The 13,338-nt window shown below is 51.8% G+C and overlaps 1 protein-coding gene across 1 annotated transcript; it reads left to right on the top strand.

Moving 5' to 3' along the window:
- Positions 1–8,291: 8,291 nt before the first annotated feature.
- Positions 8,292–12,800, top strand: VPS37D (VPS37D subunit of ESCRT-I). Its single transcript, XM_029219324.1, has 4 exons — positions 8,292–8,681; positions 10,008–10,179; positions 10,653–10,735; positions 11,340–12,800. The coding sequence occupies exons 1-4, from the start codon at positions 8,292–8,294 to the stop codon at positions 11,700–11,702; spliced, it is 1,008 nt and encodes a 335-aa protein (XP_029075157.1). The 3' UTR covers positions 11,703–12,800.
- The last annotated feature ends 538 nt before the right edge of the window (positions 12,801–13,338 follow it).

Raw genomic sequence — 13,338 nt, 5'->3', positions numbered from 1 at the left:
AAAAAGAAAAAGAGTAAGCATATAAAGTGTTGGTAAGAATATGGAGTAACTGGAACTCAGATACTGCTGGTGGGTATGTTAAAACAGTTTGGAAAACTGTTTGGCGGTTCTTAAAATGTTAAACAGACACCTACCACCTGACCCAGTCATTTCATTCCTAGGTATTTAGTCAAGAAAAATGAAAGGCTATGTTCATACTAAGACATATGCAATGTTAATAGCAGCTTTGTTTGTAAAAGCCTTAAACTGAAAACAACAACAACAAAAAAGCCTTAAACTGGAAACAATCGAAAGGTCCAGCAATAGGCGAATGGATAAACAAATTGTGGTATATCCATACAATGAAATATTATACTGAGATAAAAAGGAACAAACTGATAAATGCAACAGTCTGGATGAATAACAAAAGAATTATTCTGAGTGAAAGAAGCCAAATAAGAAAAATAGTATACACTGTATGATTCCATTTATGTAAAATTCTCAAAAATGCAGTCTAACCTGCAGTGACAGGAAGCGGATCAGGGTTATCTGGGGATGGAGTTGAGGGGTGTGGGAGAGACTGGAGGGAGTGATTACAAAAGAACATAAAGGAACTTTTTTTAAAAATTAATTAATTTATTTATATTTTTGGCTGCGTTGGGTCTTCATTGCTGCGCGTGGGTTTTCTCTAGTTACGGTGAGCAGGGGCTACTTTTTGTTGTGGTGCACAGGCTTCTCATCGCAGTGGCCTCTCTTGTCACGGAGCATGGGCTGTAGGTGCGCGGGCTTCAGTAGTTGCAGTGCGTGGGCTCAGTAGTTGTGGCTCGCGGGCTCCAGAGCGCAGGCTCAGTATTTGTGGCACACGGGCTTAGTTGCTCCGCGGCATGTGGGATCTTCCCAGACCAGGGCTCGAACCCGTGTCCCCTGCATTGGCAGGCGGATTCTTAACCACTGCACCACCAGGGAAGTCCTGAGGTCCACATTTTAAAAGGGATATGTGTATGTGTGTGTGTGTGTGTGTGTGTGTGTGTGTGTGTGTGTGTGTGCTGGGATAACTGGATATCCACAAGCAAAAGTATGAAGTCAGATCCCTACCTCACACCATATACAAGATTAACTCAAAATGGATCAATGACCTAAATGGAAGAGCTAAAACTATAAAACCCTTAGAAGAAAACATAAAGGTATAATAAATCTTTATGATCTTGAATTAGAAAATGGTTTCTTAGATATGATGCCAAAGTACAAGCAACAAAAGAAAAAAATAGATAATTGTACTTCATCAGACTTTCATAAAAACTTTTGTGCAGGGCTTCCCTGGTGGCGCAGTGGTTGAGAGTCCGCCTGCCGATGCAGGGGACACGGGTTCGTGCCCCGATTCGGGAAGATCCCACATGCCGCGGAGCGGCTGGGCCCGTGAGCCATGGCTGCTGAGCCTGTGCTCCGCAACGGGAAAGGCCACAACAGTGAGAGGCCCGCGTACCCCCCAAAAAAAAAAACAAAACTTTTGTGCATCAAAGGACGCCATCGGGGCTTCCCTGGTGGCACAGTGGTTGAGAGTCCGCCTGCCAATGCAGGGGACGTGGGTTCGTGCCCCGGTCTGGGAGGATCCCACATGCCGTGGAGCGGCTGGGCCCGTGGGCCGTGGCCACTGGGCCTGCGCTTCCGGAGCCTCTGCTCTGCGGTGGGAGAGGCCACGGCAGTGAGAGGCCCGCGTACCGCAAAAAAAAAAAAAAAAAAAAAGGACACCATTAAGAAAGTGAAAAGATGACCTACAGAATGGGAGAAAATTATAAACCATATATCTGATAAAGGACTAGTTTCCAGAATATATAAAGAATTCTTACAACTCAAAAATAAAGAAACATGGGACTTCCCTGGTGGTGCAGTGATTAAGAATCTGCCTGCCAATACAAGGGACATGGTGGTGCAGTGATTAAGAATCTGCCTGCCAATACAAGGGACACGGGTTCAAGCCCTGGTCCGGGAAGATCCCACATGCCACGGAGCAGCTAAGCCCATGCGCCACAACTACTGAGCTTCTGCTCTAGAGCCCGTGAGCCACAACTACTGAGCCCATGTGCCACAACTACTGAAGCCCGTGCACCTAGAGCCCACGCTCCGCAACAAGAGAAGCCACCGCAATGAGAAGGCCGCGCACCTCAATGAAGAGTAGCTCCCGCTCGCCGCAACTAGAGAAAGCCCGTGTGCAGCAAGAAGACCCAACACAGCCAAAAATAAATTGAATTAAATAAATTAATTAAGAAGAAATAAAGAGACCAATAACCAACTGAAAAATGAGCAAAGTGTCTGAATAGGCTTTTCCCCAAAGTAGATATAAAAGTGACCAATAGCACATGAAAAGGTGGTGAACATCATTAGTCACCAGAGATGTGCAAATTGAAATCATGAGATAACACTTCACACCCACCAGGAGAGTTATAATAAAAAAAGATAGACAATAACAAGTGTTGGTGAAGAAACTAGAACTTCATACATTGCTAGTGCAAGTGTAAGATGGCGCAACTTCTTTGGAAAACAGTCTGGCCTTTCCTCAGGAAGATTAAATGTGGAATTATCATATACCCACTCATTGGTATATAAGCAAGAGGAAAAAACATGTCACATAAAAACTTGTATGACAATGTTTATAACAGCATTATTCATAATAGCCAAAAAGATGAAACAACCCCAATGTTCGCCAAGTGATGAATGGATAAACAAATTGTGGTAAATACATGCAATGGAATATTACTTGGTAATAAAAAGGAATCAATAGATATACAATGGAATATGATTTGGCCTTAAAAAGGAAGGAAATATTGATATGCTATACAACATGGAAGAACCGTGAAGACATTATGCTCAGTGAAACAAACCAGTTGCAAAAGGACAAATACTGTATGATTCCACTTATATGAGGCACCTAGAGTAGTCAAATTCATAGAAACAGAAAGTAGAATGGTGTGTGTCAGGGGCTGGGGTGAGGGGGGAATGGGGAGGGAGTATTTAATGGACATAGAGCTTCAGTTTGGGAAAATAAAAAAGTTCTGGAGATGGATCGTGGTGATGGTTGCAGAACAAGGGGAATGGACTTAATGTCACAGAACCGTATACTTTAAAATGATTAAAATGGGAAATTTCATGTCACATATGTACCACAAAAAAAATCAAAAGGAATCGTTACTAATAAATTCTACAACATGAATGAATGAATCTTTAAAACGTTATATTAGGACTTCCCTGGTGGCGCAGTGGTTAAGAATCCGTCTGCCAATGCAGGGGGTACTGGTTCGAGCCCTGGTCCAGGAAGATCCCACATGCCACGGAGCAACTAAGCCCATGCGCCACAACTACTGAGCCCACACACCACAACTACTGAGCCTGCGTGCTACAACTGCTGAAGCCCGCGCGGCTAGAGCCTGTGCTCCACAACAAGAGAAGCCACTGCAGTGAGAAGCCCATGCACTGCAATGAAGAGTAGCCCCCCGCTCAACGCAACTAGAGAAAGCCCACGCACAGCAATGAAGATCCAACGCAGCCAAAAATAAATAAATTAATAAATAAATTTAAAAAATAAATTTATTTTAAAAATATATATTAAATGAAAGAAGCCAGTCACAAAAGACCACATATTATAGGATGCCATTAGTATGAAATGTCCAGAACAGGCAAATCTATAGAGAGAGAAAGTAGGTTAGTTGCCTGGGGCTGGTGGTCGGGGTGGGATCTGGGGGAAATGGGGAGTCACTGCTAATGGGCACGGAGCTGCTTTTCTGGGGTGATGAAAATGTTCTAAAATTGTGCCAATGGATACACAGCTCTGTGAATACACCAAAAACCACTGAATTGTACAATTTAAATTGTTGAATTGTATGGCATGTATCTCAATAAAGCTGCTTTTTTTTTTTTTTGAGGGGGTGGTGATTGAATCCTTGGAGAATAATGAATTTAAAGGCTGAATCGGACTTCCATGGTGGCGCAGTGGTTAACAATCCGCCTGCCAATGCCGGGGACACGGGTTCAAGCTCTGATCTTGGAAGATCCCACATGCCGCGGAGCAACTAAGCCTGTGCACCACAACTACTGAGACTGCGCTCTAGAGCCCGCGAGCCACAAGGACTGAGCCCTCGCACCACAACTACTGAAGCCCAGAAGCCTAGAGCCCATGCTCTGCAACAAGAGAAGCCACCGCAATGAGAAGCCTGTGCACCGCAAGGAAGAGAAGCCCGCACTCTCCGCAACTAGAGAAAGCCCGCGCGCAGCAACGAAGACCCAACGCAACCAAAAATAAATAAATAAATAAATTTATTATTTTTTTTTTAAAAAAAAGACTGAATCAGGGAGCAGAACCATGAAGATGAAGTGTTCCCTTTCTCCAGTCAGCCCCTGGAAGATAGTAGGTACCCCATAAATTAAATCCAATGGATCATTTCTAGAAAGAGGAACCCACTGCAGTTGCTGTTTTTGGAGAACCGACTAAGTGCCAGACATTGTGGTAGACACATATAAAGTCACCTAATCCTTCAACTACCCATTTTAAAGATGATAAAATTGAGATTCAGGGAATTAAGAACTTTGCTCTTGGTCACATAGGAAGTGGCAGAGGTCAGAATGGGACCCAGGTCTGTCTGACTTCAAAGCTAAGGTCTAAAAATTGATCCTAAAAATTATTAATTTTATATAGAAGTTTTCAGGCTTACCCCAAAATATTAATATAAAGAATAATACAGTGCACACCTGTGTACTCTCACTCAGCCTAAGAAACTGAACTATCTCTTAATGCCATTGAAGTCCCCTCTGTCTCCTCCCCGATTCCATCCCTCTTCTGCCAGACAGCCACACTGCTGAATTTGGTATTTATTGTTCCTGTGCTTTTACTTTGTACGTATCTCCAAGCAATAATATAAAGTACGGTTCTGCATGTTTCTAAACTTTACATAAACAGTATTATACTGAATGTAGTCTTCTGAGGCTGCCTTTTTTTTCACTGTATTGTTTGTGAGATTTAGCCAAGTTGACACGTGTAGCTGTAATTTGCCCATTTCTGTTGCTGTGTAGAATGAAGTGTTCCACTGTATTGGACATTTGGGTTGTTTCCAGTTTTTCGTCGTTACAAGTAGAGCCACTGCAAACATTCCCGTTCTCGTCTCCTAGTCCAAGACAGCGAAAATTCCTAGGAGTTTGTGTTAGTTTCCTATCGCTGCTGTAACAAATTACCAAATTAGTGCCTTAAAACAACACAGGTTTATTATCTTACATTTCTGGATGTCAGGAGTCTGAAATGGGTTTCACTGGGCTGAAATTAAGGTATTGGCAGGGGCGCACTCTCTCTGGAGTCTCCAAAGGAGAATCAATTTCCTTGCCTCTTCTGGTTTCTAGAGGCTGCCTGCTCGTGGCTTCTTCCTCCAGCTTCAAAGCCAGCAACGTAGTGTCTTCAAATTTCTCTCTCACTCTGACCCTCCGATTTTACTGTCACACCTCCTTCTCTGATTCTGACCCTCCTGCCTCCCCCTTGTAAGGACTCTTGTGATTACACTGGCCCCACCTGGATGATCCAGGATAATCTCTCCATCTCGAGATCCTTGATTTAATCACATCTGCAAAGTTCCTTTCACCATGGAAGGTAACAAGTTCACAGGTTCCAGGGATTAGGATGTGGACACCTTTGGGGGCTATTATTCTGTCCACTGCAGAGGGGAAGAGCTGGGTAGTGTGATATGAACACCTTTGAATTATGAGTTTGTCAAACTGCCCTCCAAAGTGAATTGATTCTTTCTCCCACTAGCAGTACAAAAGCATTCCTGTCACTTCCCATCCTCACCAACACTTGATATTATCTGACTTTTTAATTTTTGCCAACTTGACACCTGTGAAATGTCTGGACTCTGACTGCTATGCGGTCAAGAAAGAGATGATGGTCAATGGCGCTGAATGTGAAAAAGAAGGGCCCTGGCAGTAAGAAGCAGTCCATGACCTTGGCTAGTGCAGTGCCCTTGGAGTTGTGGTGGTGGTGGGGTGAAGTCAGATTGAGTCAAGGAATAAGGTGTGGGGGGGGCGGGTATGAGGAAATGGATGCAGGGAGTACAGAGTCTAGATGGTATGTTAGTAGGCTTGGACTGCCATAACAAAATACCACACACTGGGGGGCTGAAACAAAAGATACCTATTTCTCATAATTCTGGAGGCTGGAAAGCCCAAGATCAAGGTGCCCGCAGATTTGGCTTCTCGTGAGAGCTCTCTTCCTGGTTTGCAGACAGTGGCCTTCTAGCTGTGACCTCACACTGGTGGAGAGAAAAAGGACTTTGGTCTCTTTTCCTCTTCTTATAAGGGCACTAATCCCATCATCAGGCCCCATCCTCATGACCTCATCTAAACCTAATTACCTCCCAAAGGCCCCACGTCCAAATATCATTACATTGGGGTTAGGGCTTCGACATATCAGTTTTGGGGGGAAGCACTCAGTTCATAACAGGGTACTTTCAAAATATTGGGTGGGGGTGGTGAAAGCGAGGTATCAGTCTAAAGGCAGAAATTAAAGGTGAAAGAGACAGAGAAAGAAAGAGACATAACTACCACAGTGGGGGAGGCATTCTGGAGGGGCAGGTGAAGGTGAGACCCATAGCAAGGGTACCTGGGCTGGCTTTGGAATGAGGGGAGGTTCCTCCTCCTGGAGGAAGGAGAGAAGAAAGGGCACTGGGGCAGGTGCAGAGAAGATCCAAAGAGGTGGAGCAGGAAGTGGCAGAAGCTCTCCCATGTGATGGGCAGTGGAGTCACCTACTGAGGGGGCAGGAGTGGGTGTAGGAGGTCTGAGGAGTGTGGGGAAGTTTCACAGGGGCCGTTGTTATGGGATTCCACAGGGGGCCCACTGGGCTGAACAAAGGGGGATTGGTGACGAAGAGGGGACAAGCCAAGGCAGGAGCTCCCATCAGATCTCACCAGGGCCTCTTAGAGTGAAGACTGCCTCTTGCCCGGCCAAAGGAGGGCCGGACAGGGGGAGTGTCTAGGAGACCCCTGGAAGCTTAGTGGAAACAGTGGGTCTGGAGGACGCAGACCAGAACCAGGGAGATCATAGCCAGGAAATTGTGAAGTGTGGAAGAGCTCTTGATAATACCCAGGACTGTGGTGGAGGGACATCAGGGACTGTGGGGCACACAATGCTGCCTGGGGAGGTAGAGAGGGCTTCCTGGAGGTGGTGATGTTCCAGCTGAATCTTGAAAAGGAAAACCAAATTTCACTTGCCATAAAAATGTGGAAGAAGTGTTGCCTTCACAGTCTATCAGCAAGTCTGTCCTGCCCCACTCCATCAGTTTTGTCTCTTTCTCAGACATCTCCACCACGCCCCCTGTGCTCTGGCTGGATTGGGAGAGTCCTTGTTGGGCACTTTCAGCTTCTATGCCTTGGCTTATGGGCTTCTCTTTAGTTTCACTATTTTCTCCTTCAACTTCAGAACTCCTATTCATCCCTCAAAACCCAGCTCAAATGTCACCTCTGCTGGTGAGCCTTTCTGTGCCCTGGTGCCACCTTGGTGCTTTCTTAGTAGTGTGGTGAAGTGGAAAAAGCTCACTCACTACTGTTTGATTTTAGACAGGTGACAATCTCTGAGTGTCTGTTTCCTGACAATGGCACTGGCCAAGCCTAGTTGTGAAGATAAGGTACATGACATCCTCAGGCATCACATGGGACTCACAAAGGAAGACATCGAGCCATGACACCCACCATTCTGTCTTGTACTAAAGTAAGCTGAGTGAGAATGTGACGCTGCCTTAATCCATGAGCTCTTAGAGGGTAGAGACAATGCCCTGACAGGGCCCAGCCCAGTGCCCAGCATGGAGATATCGTGTACTCCGTGGACACTGCACATACAGGAAGAACTGAGATTGTCTGTCATTTACTTGTAATGTGACTTTGGGGAGGTGACATCATCTCTGAGAATCTGTTCCTTCATCTTTAAAATAACAATAACTCGTATTAGGTATTCATCTAACTACAGGTAAGGGACTCAACAATTCACTACCTCTAATCCTCACATTGTGTTATCATCCTATTTTATGGAAAGGAAAACTGAGGCTGGGGGAAGTGAATGACTTGTCCAAGTTAGCAGCGGGCAGGAGCTCCTGGCACCCGGCCAAATTCAGAAAATTGTGCGAATTCACGGGGTAAATGTGAAATAGCCTTGCAAACTGTAAAGGCCTGGGGTGGGAGAGTCCGTGCCTGGGGGTGTGGTGAATGATGCCCGGGAGAAGAGGAAAGGAGAGGCGCCTTAGATATCCGGACGCTGTGAGGAGGATGGGTTGCCAGGCGATCTGCGGATGTGGGAGGCGCAGCAAGGCGCGGCTCGGCCGGGGTGGGAAGAGGAGCTGCCTGCCCCCTCCCCATCCCACCCCCAGCCTCCACGCCGCGGCCCCTTTAAGAGCGGGCGGGGCGCCCTCTGGCGGCGGAGCGGCGCGCGCTGCCGGAGCCAGAGCCCCAGCCGGATCCCGGAGCCGGAGCGGAGCGGAGCCGGGGCGGAGCGGGCCGAGCGGGCCGAGCCAGCAGCCGAGCTGGGGGCGCGGGCGGGCGGCATGTACCGGGCCCGGGCGGCGCGGGCGGGGCCGGAGCCCGGCAGCCCGGGGCGCTTTGGGATCCTCAGCACCGGGCAGCTCCGGGACCTGCTTCAGGATGAGCCCAAGCTGGACCGGATCGTGCGGCTCAGCAGGAAGGTAGCGCGGGGGGCGCGGGCGGGGGGCTCGGGGGACGGGCCGCGGCCTGCCGGACCTGCCGACCGACCGAAGGGCCGCACCGGCCGGGCCGAGGAGCCTCCGGAGCCTGGCACGTACGAGTGGGCCCGGTGGAGCCGCCCCCGGGGGAGGGGGCGCCCTGAGCTGGCCTGGGGCGGGTGGGGCGCCGGAGACCCAGGGAGGCGCCCGTGCACCCCCGGGATGGCCGCGAGGCGTGTCCTACAGCGGCTGCTCCAGGGAGGTGTGTTCCGGGGGGCGGGGGGGCGGCTGTTTGTGGGGGCCCTGGCTCGCACACCCACGTCTGTAGGGCCAGAAAGGGGAGGCGCCTTCCATGGGGAGAACTAGGGGCCTGTGTGACACCTGGGGGGGCCGTTGGGAGGGCTTCCGTGGTCTGGGGGTGTAAGAGGGGGCTTTGTGTCTTCCGGTGGGGAGGGGTACTGAAAGCTGAGGCGTGTATTCCATAGGCCACCATAAGAGAAAGTTGTATATTTCACAGGAGATAGGCCCGGGCTGGTTGTCTGCGGGGGGGGCGGAAAGGGAAAGTGTACATTGGAGGGAGGCAGGCAGGAGGGGCGTGTGCATCCTATAGGGGACAGATGGAGGGTAGTGCGTTCTCCAGGGGCAGGGAGTGGAGGCTCGGCCCGCCTAGTAACAAGGAAATAGCGTTCTCCAGGGCCAGGAAAGAAAGGGGTCTGCTTTCTGCAAGAGAAGGAAAGCTGGGAGCAGGTGCTAGGGGATCAGGGAGGAAAAGGGGGTGTGTATTCCTTGCGGTGTGGGGATTCCACTGGAGGGCAGAGGAGGGGGTGCGAGGGAAGAGAGGGGGGTTTGAGGGGGTGCTGTGCAGGGACAGGGTGAAGACATCACTGGAGAGTAAGAGCAGGGGGTGGGAGTGTTTTCGGCACAAACACCTGAGGAGGAAACAGACAAAGGCCTGGAATGAGAGGGAAGCTGCCCATGCATGGAAAATGGGACAGAGGAGGGAGGGGGACTCCTCGGGGACCTGAGCAGACATATTAATTGAAAATTAAAAATTAACTAACATTTGTAGAGGCCTTCGTAGTTTTCCTCACTTAAGTCTCACAACAACCCTATAAGGTAGATGTTTTTAGCTCACTTTGTGGAAGAGGAAACTGAGTCAAAGTGGGGTCTGGGCTCTTATCGTTCCTCCACCTGTTGGCTCGCCATCCTGAGATTGGGGCAGGAAAGCCAAGCTTTCGGCTTGGCCCGTGGGCACTGTCGCCCACGGTGGCAGTAGGTGGCCATGGGCAGACTCCCTGAATGGGCCTCTGGGCTCTTCCCTGCCGGCAGTTCCAGGGCCTGCAGCTGGAGCGCGAGGCATGCCTGGCCTCCAACTACGCTCTAGCCAAGGAGAACCTGGCACTGCGGCCCCGCCTGGAGATGGGCCGTGCTGCCCTGGCCATCAAGTACCAGGAGCTTCGGGAGGTGGCCGAGAGCTGTGCAGACAAGCTGCAGCGACTGGGTGAGGGACGGCCGGGAGAACTGCCTGGGGTGGGGGGCAGCTGGCCATCTGGCTGGGTGGCCTTGGGAAGTGCCAGGCTCTGAAGGTTGGGACTTGGGCAGACCTATTCCCCAGGCAAGTTTGAGGGGTGCTACTGCTGGAAAATTACCGAGTTGGGAAAGTGAGCAGTCGATGGGTAGAGCTGGGTTCGAGAGGCCAAAATGGGGCCCAAAGCCCAAGGGCCTGGGGTGCTTTAGGAGACAAAGCCCCTGCTCCCTCTTTCGCACTAGGACTGGGGGGAGAAGCATAAATGGATCCGGCAGGCGCGTTGTGCAGATGCGGAAACTGAGGCTCCAGAGAGGGGAGGGGAAGCATAGAATCACACACAGGGTCAGTGAGAGTCAGGTCTGGGCCCTGGGGCTCTGGTCTGTCTGCCCTGAGTGACAGGCCCTGAGGGCAGGGGCTAGTTCACTCTGTCCCTCTGTGGCCCTCAGAGGAGAGCATGCACCGCTGGAGCCCCCACTGCGCGCTGGGCTGGCTGCAGGCTGAGCTGGAGGAAGCTGAGCAGGAGGCTGAGGTGAGAGAAGGGGCAGCTGGGCCTGGGGACCGGGAGGGGGGCCCCATCCTATCATCATGCCCCTCCCCTCAATTCTTACATTGCAGGCTTGAGAGCCCCCCTTCCAGGAAGCCTGCCCTGAGTGCCTGGCTCCCAGGAGTGCCCGCTGCATTGCTGTCCGCACTGGACACAAGGCCCACCGTCCCCACCTGTAACTTTTCCCCCAACTTCCTGTGAACATCTCAGGGCAGCTTAGGCTGGGTCTACAGAGGAGCTGGGACAGATGTCTCAGTGCTGGGTTGGGAGCACAGTGCTCAGTGAGTTGAAGAGGTGGAGGAGGAGGGCCCTGGCCCTGATGAGAGACACCTGTCTACTTCAAGTGGGTCTCCATCTCTGATCCCGCCTCATCCCTGGCCCAGCAGGTCTGGTGATAGTAAGGAAATCAAGGCTTGAGAGTAGAGGACGCCCATCCTCAGCACCGCGGCAGGCCCAGGCTGGATGCAGGTGCCCCATGCCCGAGCTGTGGGTGGTCGCCATCGGGAAGGGTTCAGGGAGGGAGGAGAGAGGACCAGCCCTCAGTCTTTGGTCATGCTCCTCCCGAACTGTCCTTTCCCTCCTGTCCCAGGAGCACATGGAGCAGCTGCTGCTGGGGGAGCAGAGCCTGGAGGCTTTCCTGCCCGCTTTCCAACGAGGCCGTGCCCTGGCCCACCTGAGGCGGACCCAGGCGGAGAAGCTGCAGGAGCTGCTGCGGCGCCGGGAGCGGTCTGGCCAGCCAGCCCCCACTGCTGCTGCGGATCCCCCCAAATCCTTCCCCGCTGCCGCTGTCCTGCCCACTGGGGCCGCCCGGGGGCCACCAGCAGTGCCCCGGAGCCTGCCCCCCTTGGACTCCCGCCCAGTGCCCCCGCTGAAGGGCTCCCCCGGGTGCCCTCTAGGCCCAGCCCCTCTGCTGAGCCCTCGGCCCTCGCAGCCAGAGCCCCCCCACCGGTAGGATCCAGGGTATGGCTCCCCACTGGGGGGCCCAGAAAAACTTGATGCGTGGCTCCTCCTCCTCCCCCACCGCCGGGGTGGGGGGAGGGGCAGGCCCCTCCCCCTGGCCCTAGGCAGGCCCTGGCCCTGGAGGCTGAACTGGGGAGGAGGGTCACCTGGAAGATGCCCAGAGAGAGGGCCGGGAGTGGGGTGGGCAGGGTATTATGCCTCTGCCGCTGAGGAAACTCTGCCTTTTTCTCCCCGGCTGGGGCCTCCCGGGTGATGGGCCAGCCCCAGTGAAAGAACTTTACTCATGGGGGCCTGGGAAGATGCCCACTTCCTTCAAGGGCCCTGCCTAGGGGGCCTATCGCCCCCTGCCACTCCACTAGGCTTGCACAATGCCAAGGCTGACAGGAGTGTTTTCCATCATGTCCTGAGCCTACCTTTCCCCCCGTTCTGGGGTCCACCACCTAGGAGCCAGGTGGTCAGGCCCCACTCATGCTCCAGACCCTGGGGCAAGGTAGGCCAGGGGCTTCTGACCTGCACCAGGTGAGAGTGGGCCCTCCCCCGGAAAGACCATTCTGTATTTTTCTGTCCCCGTCTCCTTAGAATGGAAACTTTTTGAGGGCAGGTCCTTGTCTTTGTATGTTCTGTCCCCAGCCCCGCCTCCCAGGGGCCGTCAATAAATGTGATGATGAGGATGACGCTGCTGCCTGACTTCTCTCTGCTCCCTCATCCAGCCACTCTGCTGTTGCAGCCTCCACATCTCAGCTCCTGTGCTTCCTACTCTTGAGATGCCCTCCTTTCCTCTCTGCCCATCCAAAGCCTGGCTGTCCAGGTCCAGCACTGCTTCTGCCTCTTCCATGAAGCCTTTTCTGATTACCAACCCATGGGAGTCTTCCCTAACTCTTAAACTTCCCAGCACTTCTGGCCAGGAGCACACTCTGCTCCATCACAGTTCTCCAACTGCCTCACCTGTATGCACCTTCTTTTCCTGGGTGGCCTGTAAGCCCAGTCAGGATGGTACCTGCTCCTTCTCTGGCCTGCCAAATGACCACCCCCACTGAGTGATGGAGAGGGTTCCATAGGGCTGAAGCTACCTGTCTTCAGCTTGGGTAAACATTAGGTGACCAGCTTGGCCGATGACTGTGGACAAGAAGATGAGAGAGTGGGAATACGTCTTGGATCAGCTTAGGTCAAGCCTAATGAGATGAAGTTTGGCAGGAAGTCACAGAAGGTCCTGCAGGTAAGAGGGGACAGTCAGAGTGCTGTAGAAGCTAACGTGATCTTGGTCCATGTTAGTGGGGCTATAACCATCTAGAATGAGGCAAGTGCTGGTTTGGCTTTACTTTTTACTGAAGTTTTAAACTCTAAGGGAACCCCAAAACAGCACCTTTGGAGTATAATGAGAAAGAGGATTGGATTGGGGCTAAGTCCCCTACGGAACAGTTGAGGGATATGTTTTACACACAAGTATGTGATGGCTAGCCTCTGAGTCTCTAAAGGACTGCTTCACATAGAGCAAGACGTTAGAATCAAGACCAACGGGTGGAAACCACTGGGAGCCAGATTTTGGCTCAGTACGAGGCTCTTGATCCATGGGTGCTGCGGCTGGTAGGCTGGTCCCCATCCCTAAAGATGAGTGAGCAGCACCTGAG

Source organism: Monodon monoceros, unplaced genomic scaffold, assembly GCF_005190385.1.
Source record: "Monodon monoceros isolate NGI ecotype Baffin Bay Population unplaced genomic scaffold, NGI_Narwhal_1 Super_Scaffold_13, whole genome shotgun sequence".
NCBI lineage: Eukaryota > Metazoa > Chordata > Mammalia > Artiodactyla > Monodontidae > Monodon > Monodon monoceros.
The sequence above is the reverse complement of the archived record's forward strand: the minus strand, read 5'-3'. Positions and strand labels throughout refer to the sequence as shown.

Bases quoted from the DNA above. Each gene is read 5' to 3' on its own strand.
- VPS37D (XM_029219324.1), top strand. From the start codon at position 8,292: ATGTGGGAGGCGCAGCAAGGCGCGGCTCGGCCGGGGTGGGAAGAGGAG. The intron at 10,180-10,652 runs GTGAGGGACGGC...TGTGGCCCTCAG, and splicing joins AGACAAGCTGCAGCGACTGG to AGGAGAGCATGCACCGCTGG. The intron at 10,736-11,339 runs GTGAGAGAAGGG...CTCCTGTCCCAG, and splicing joins AAGCTGAGCAGGAGGCTGAG to GAGCACATGGAGCAGCTGCT.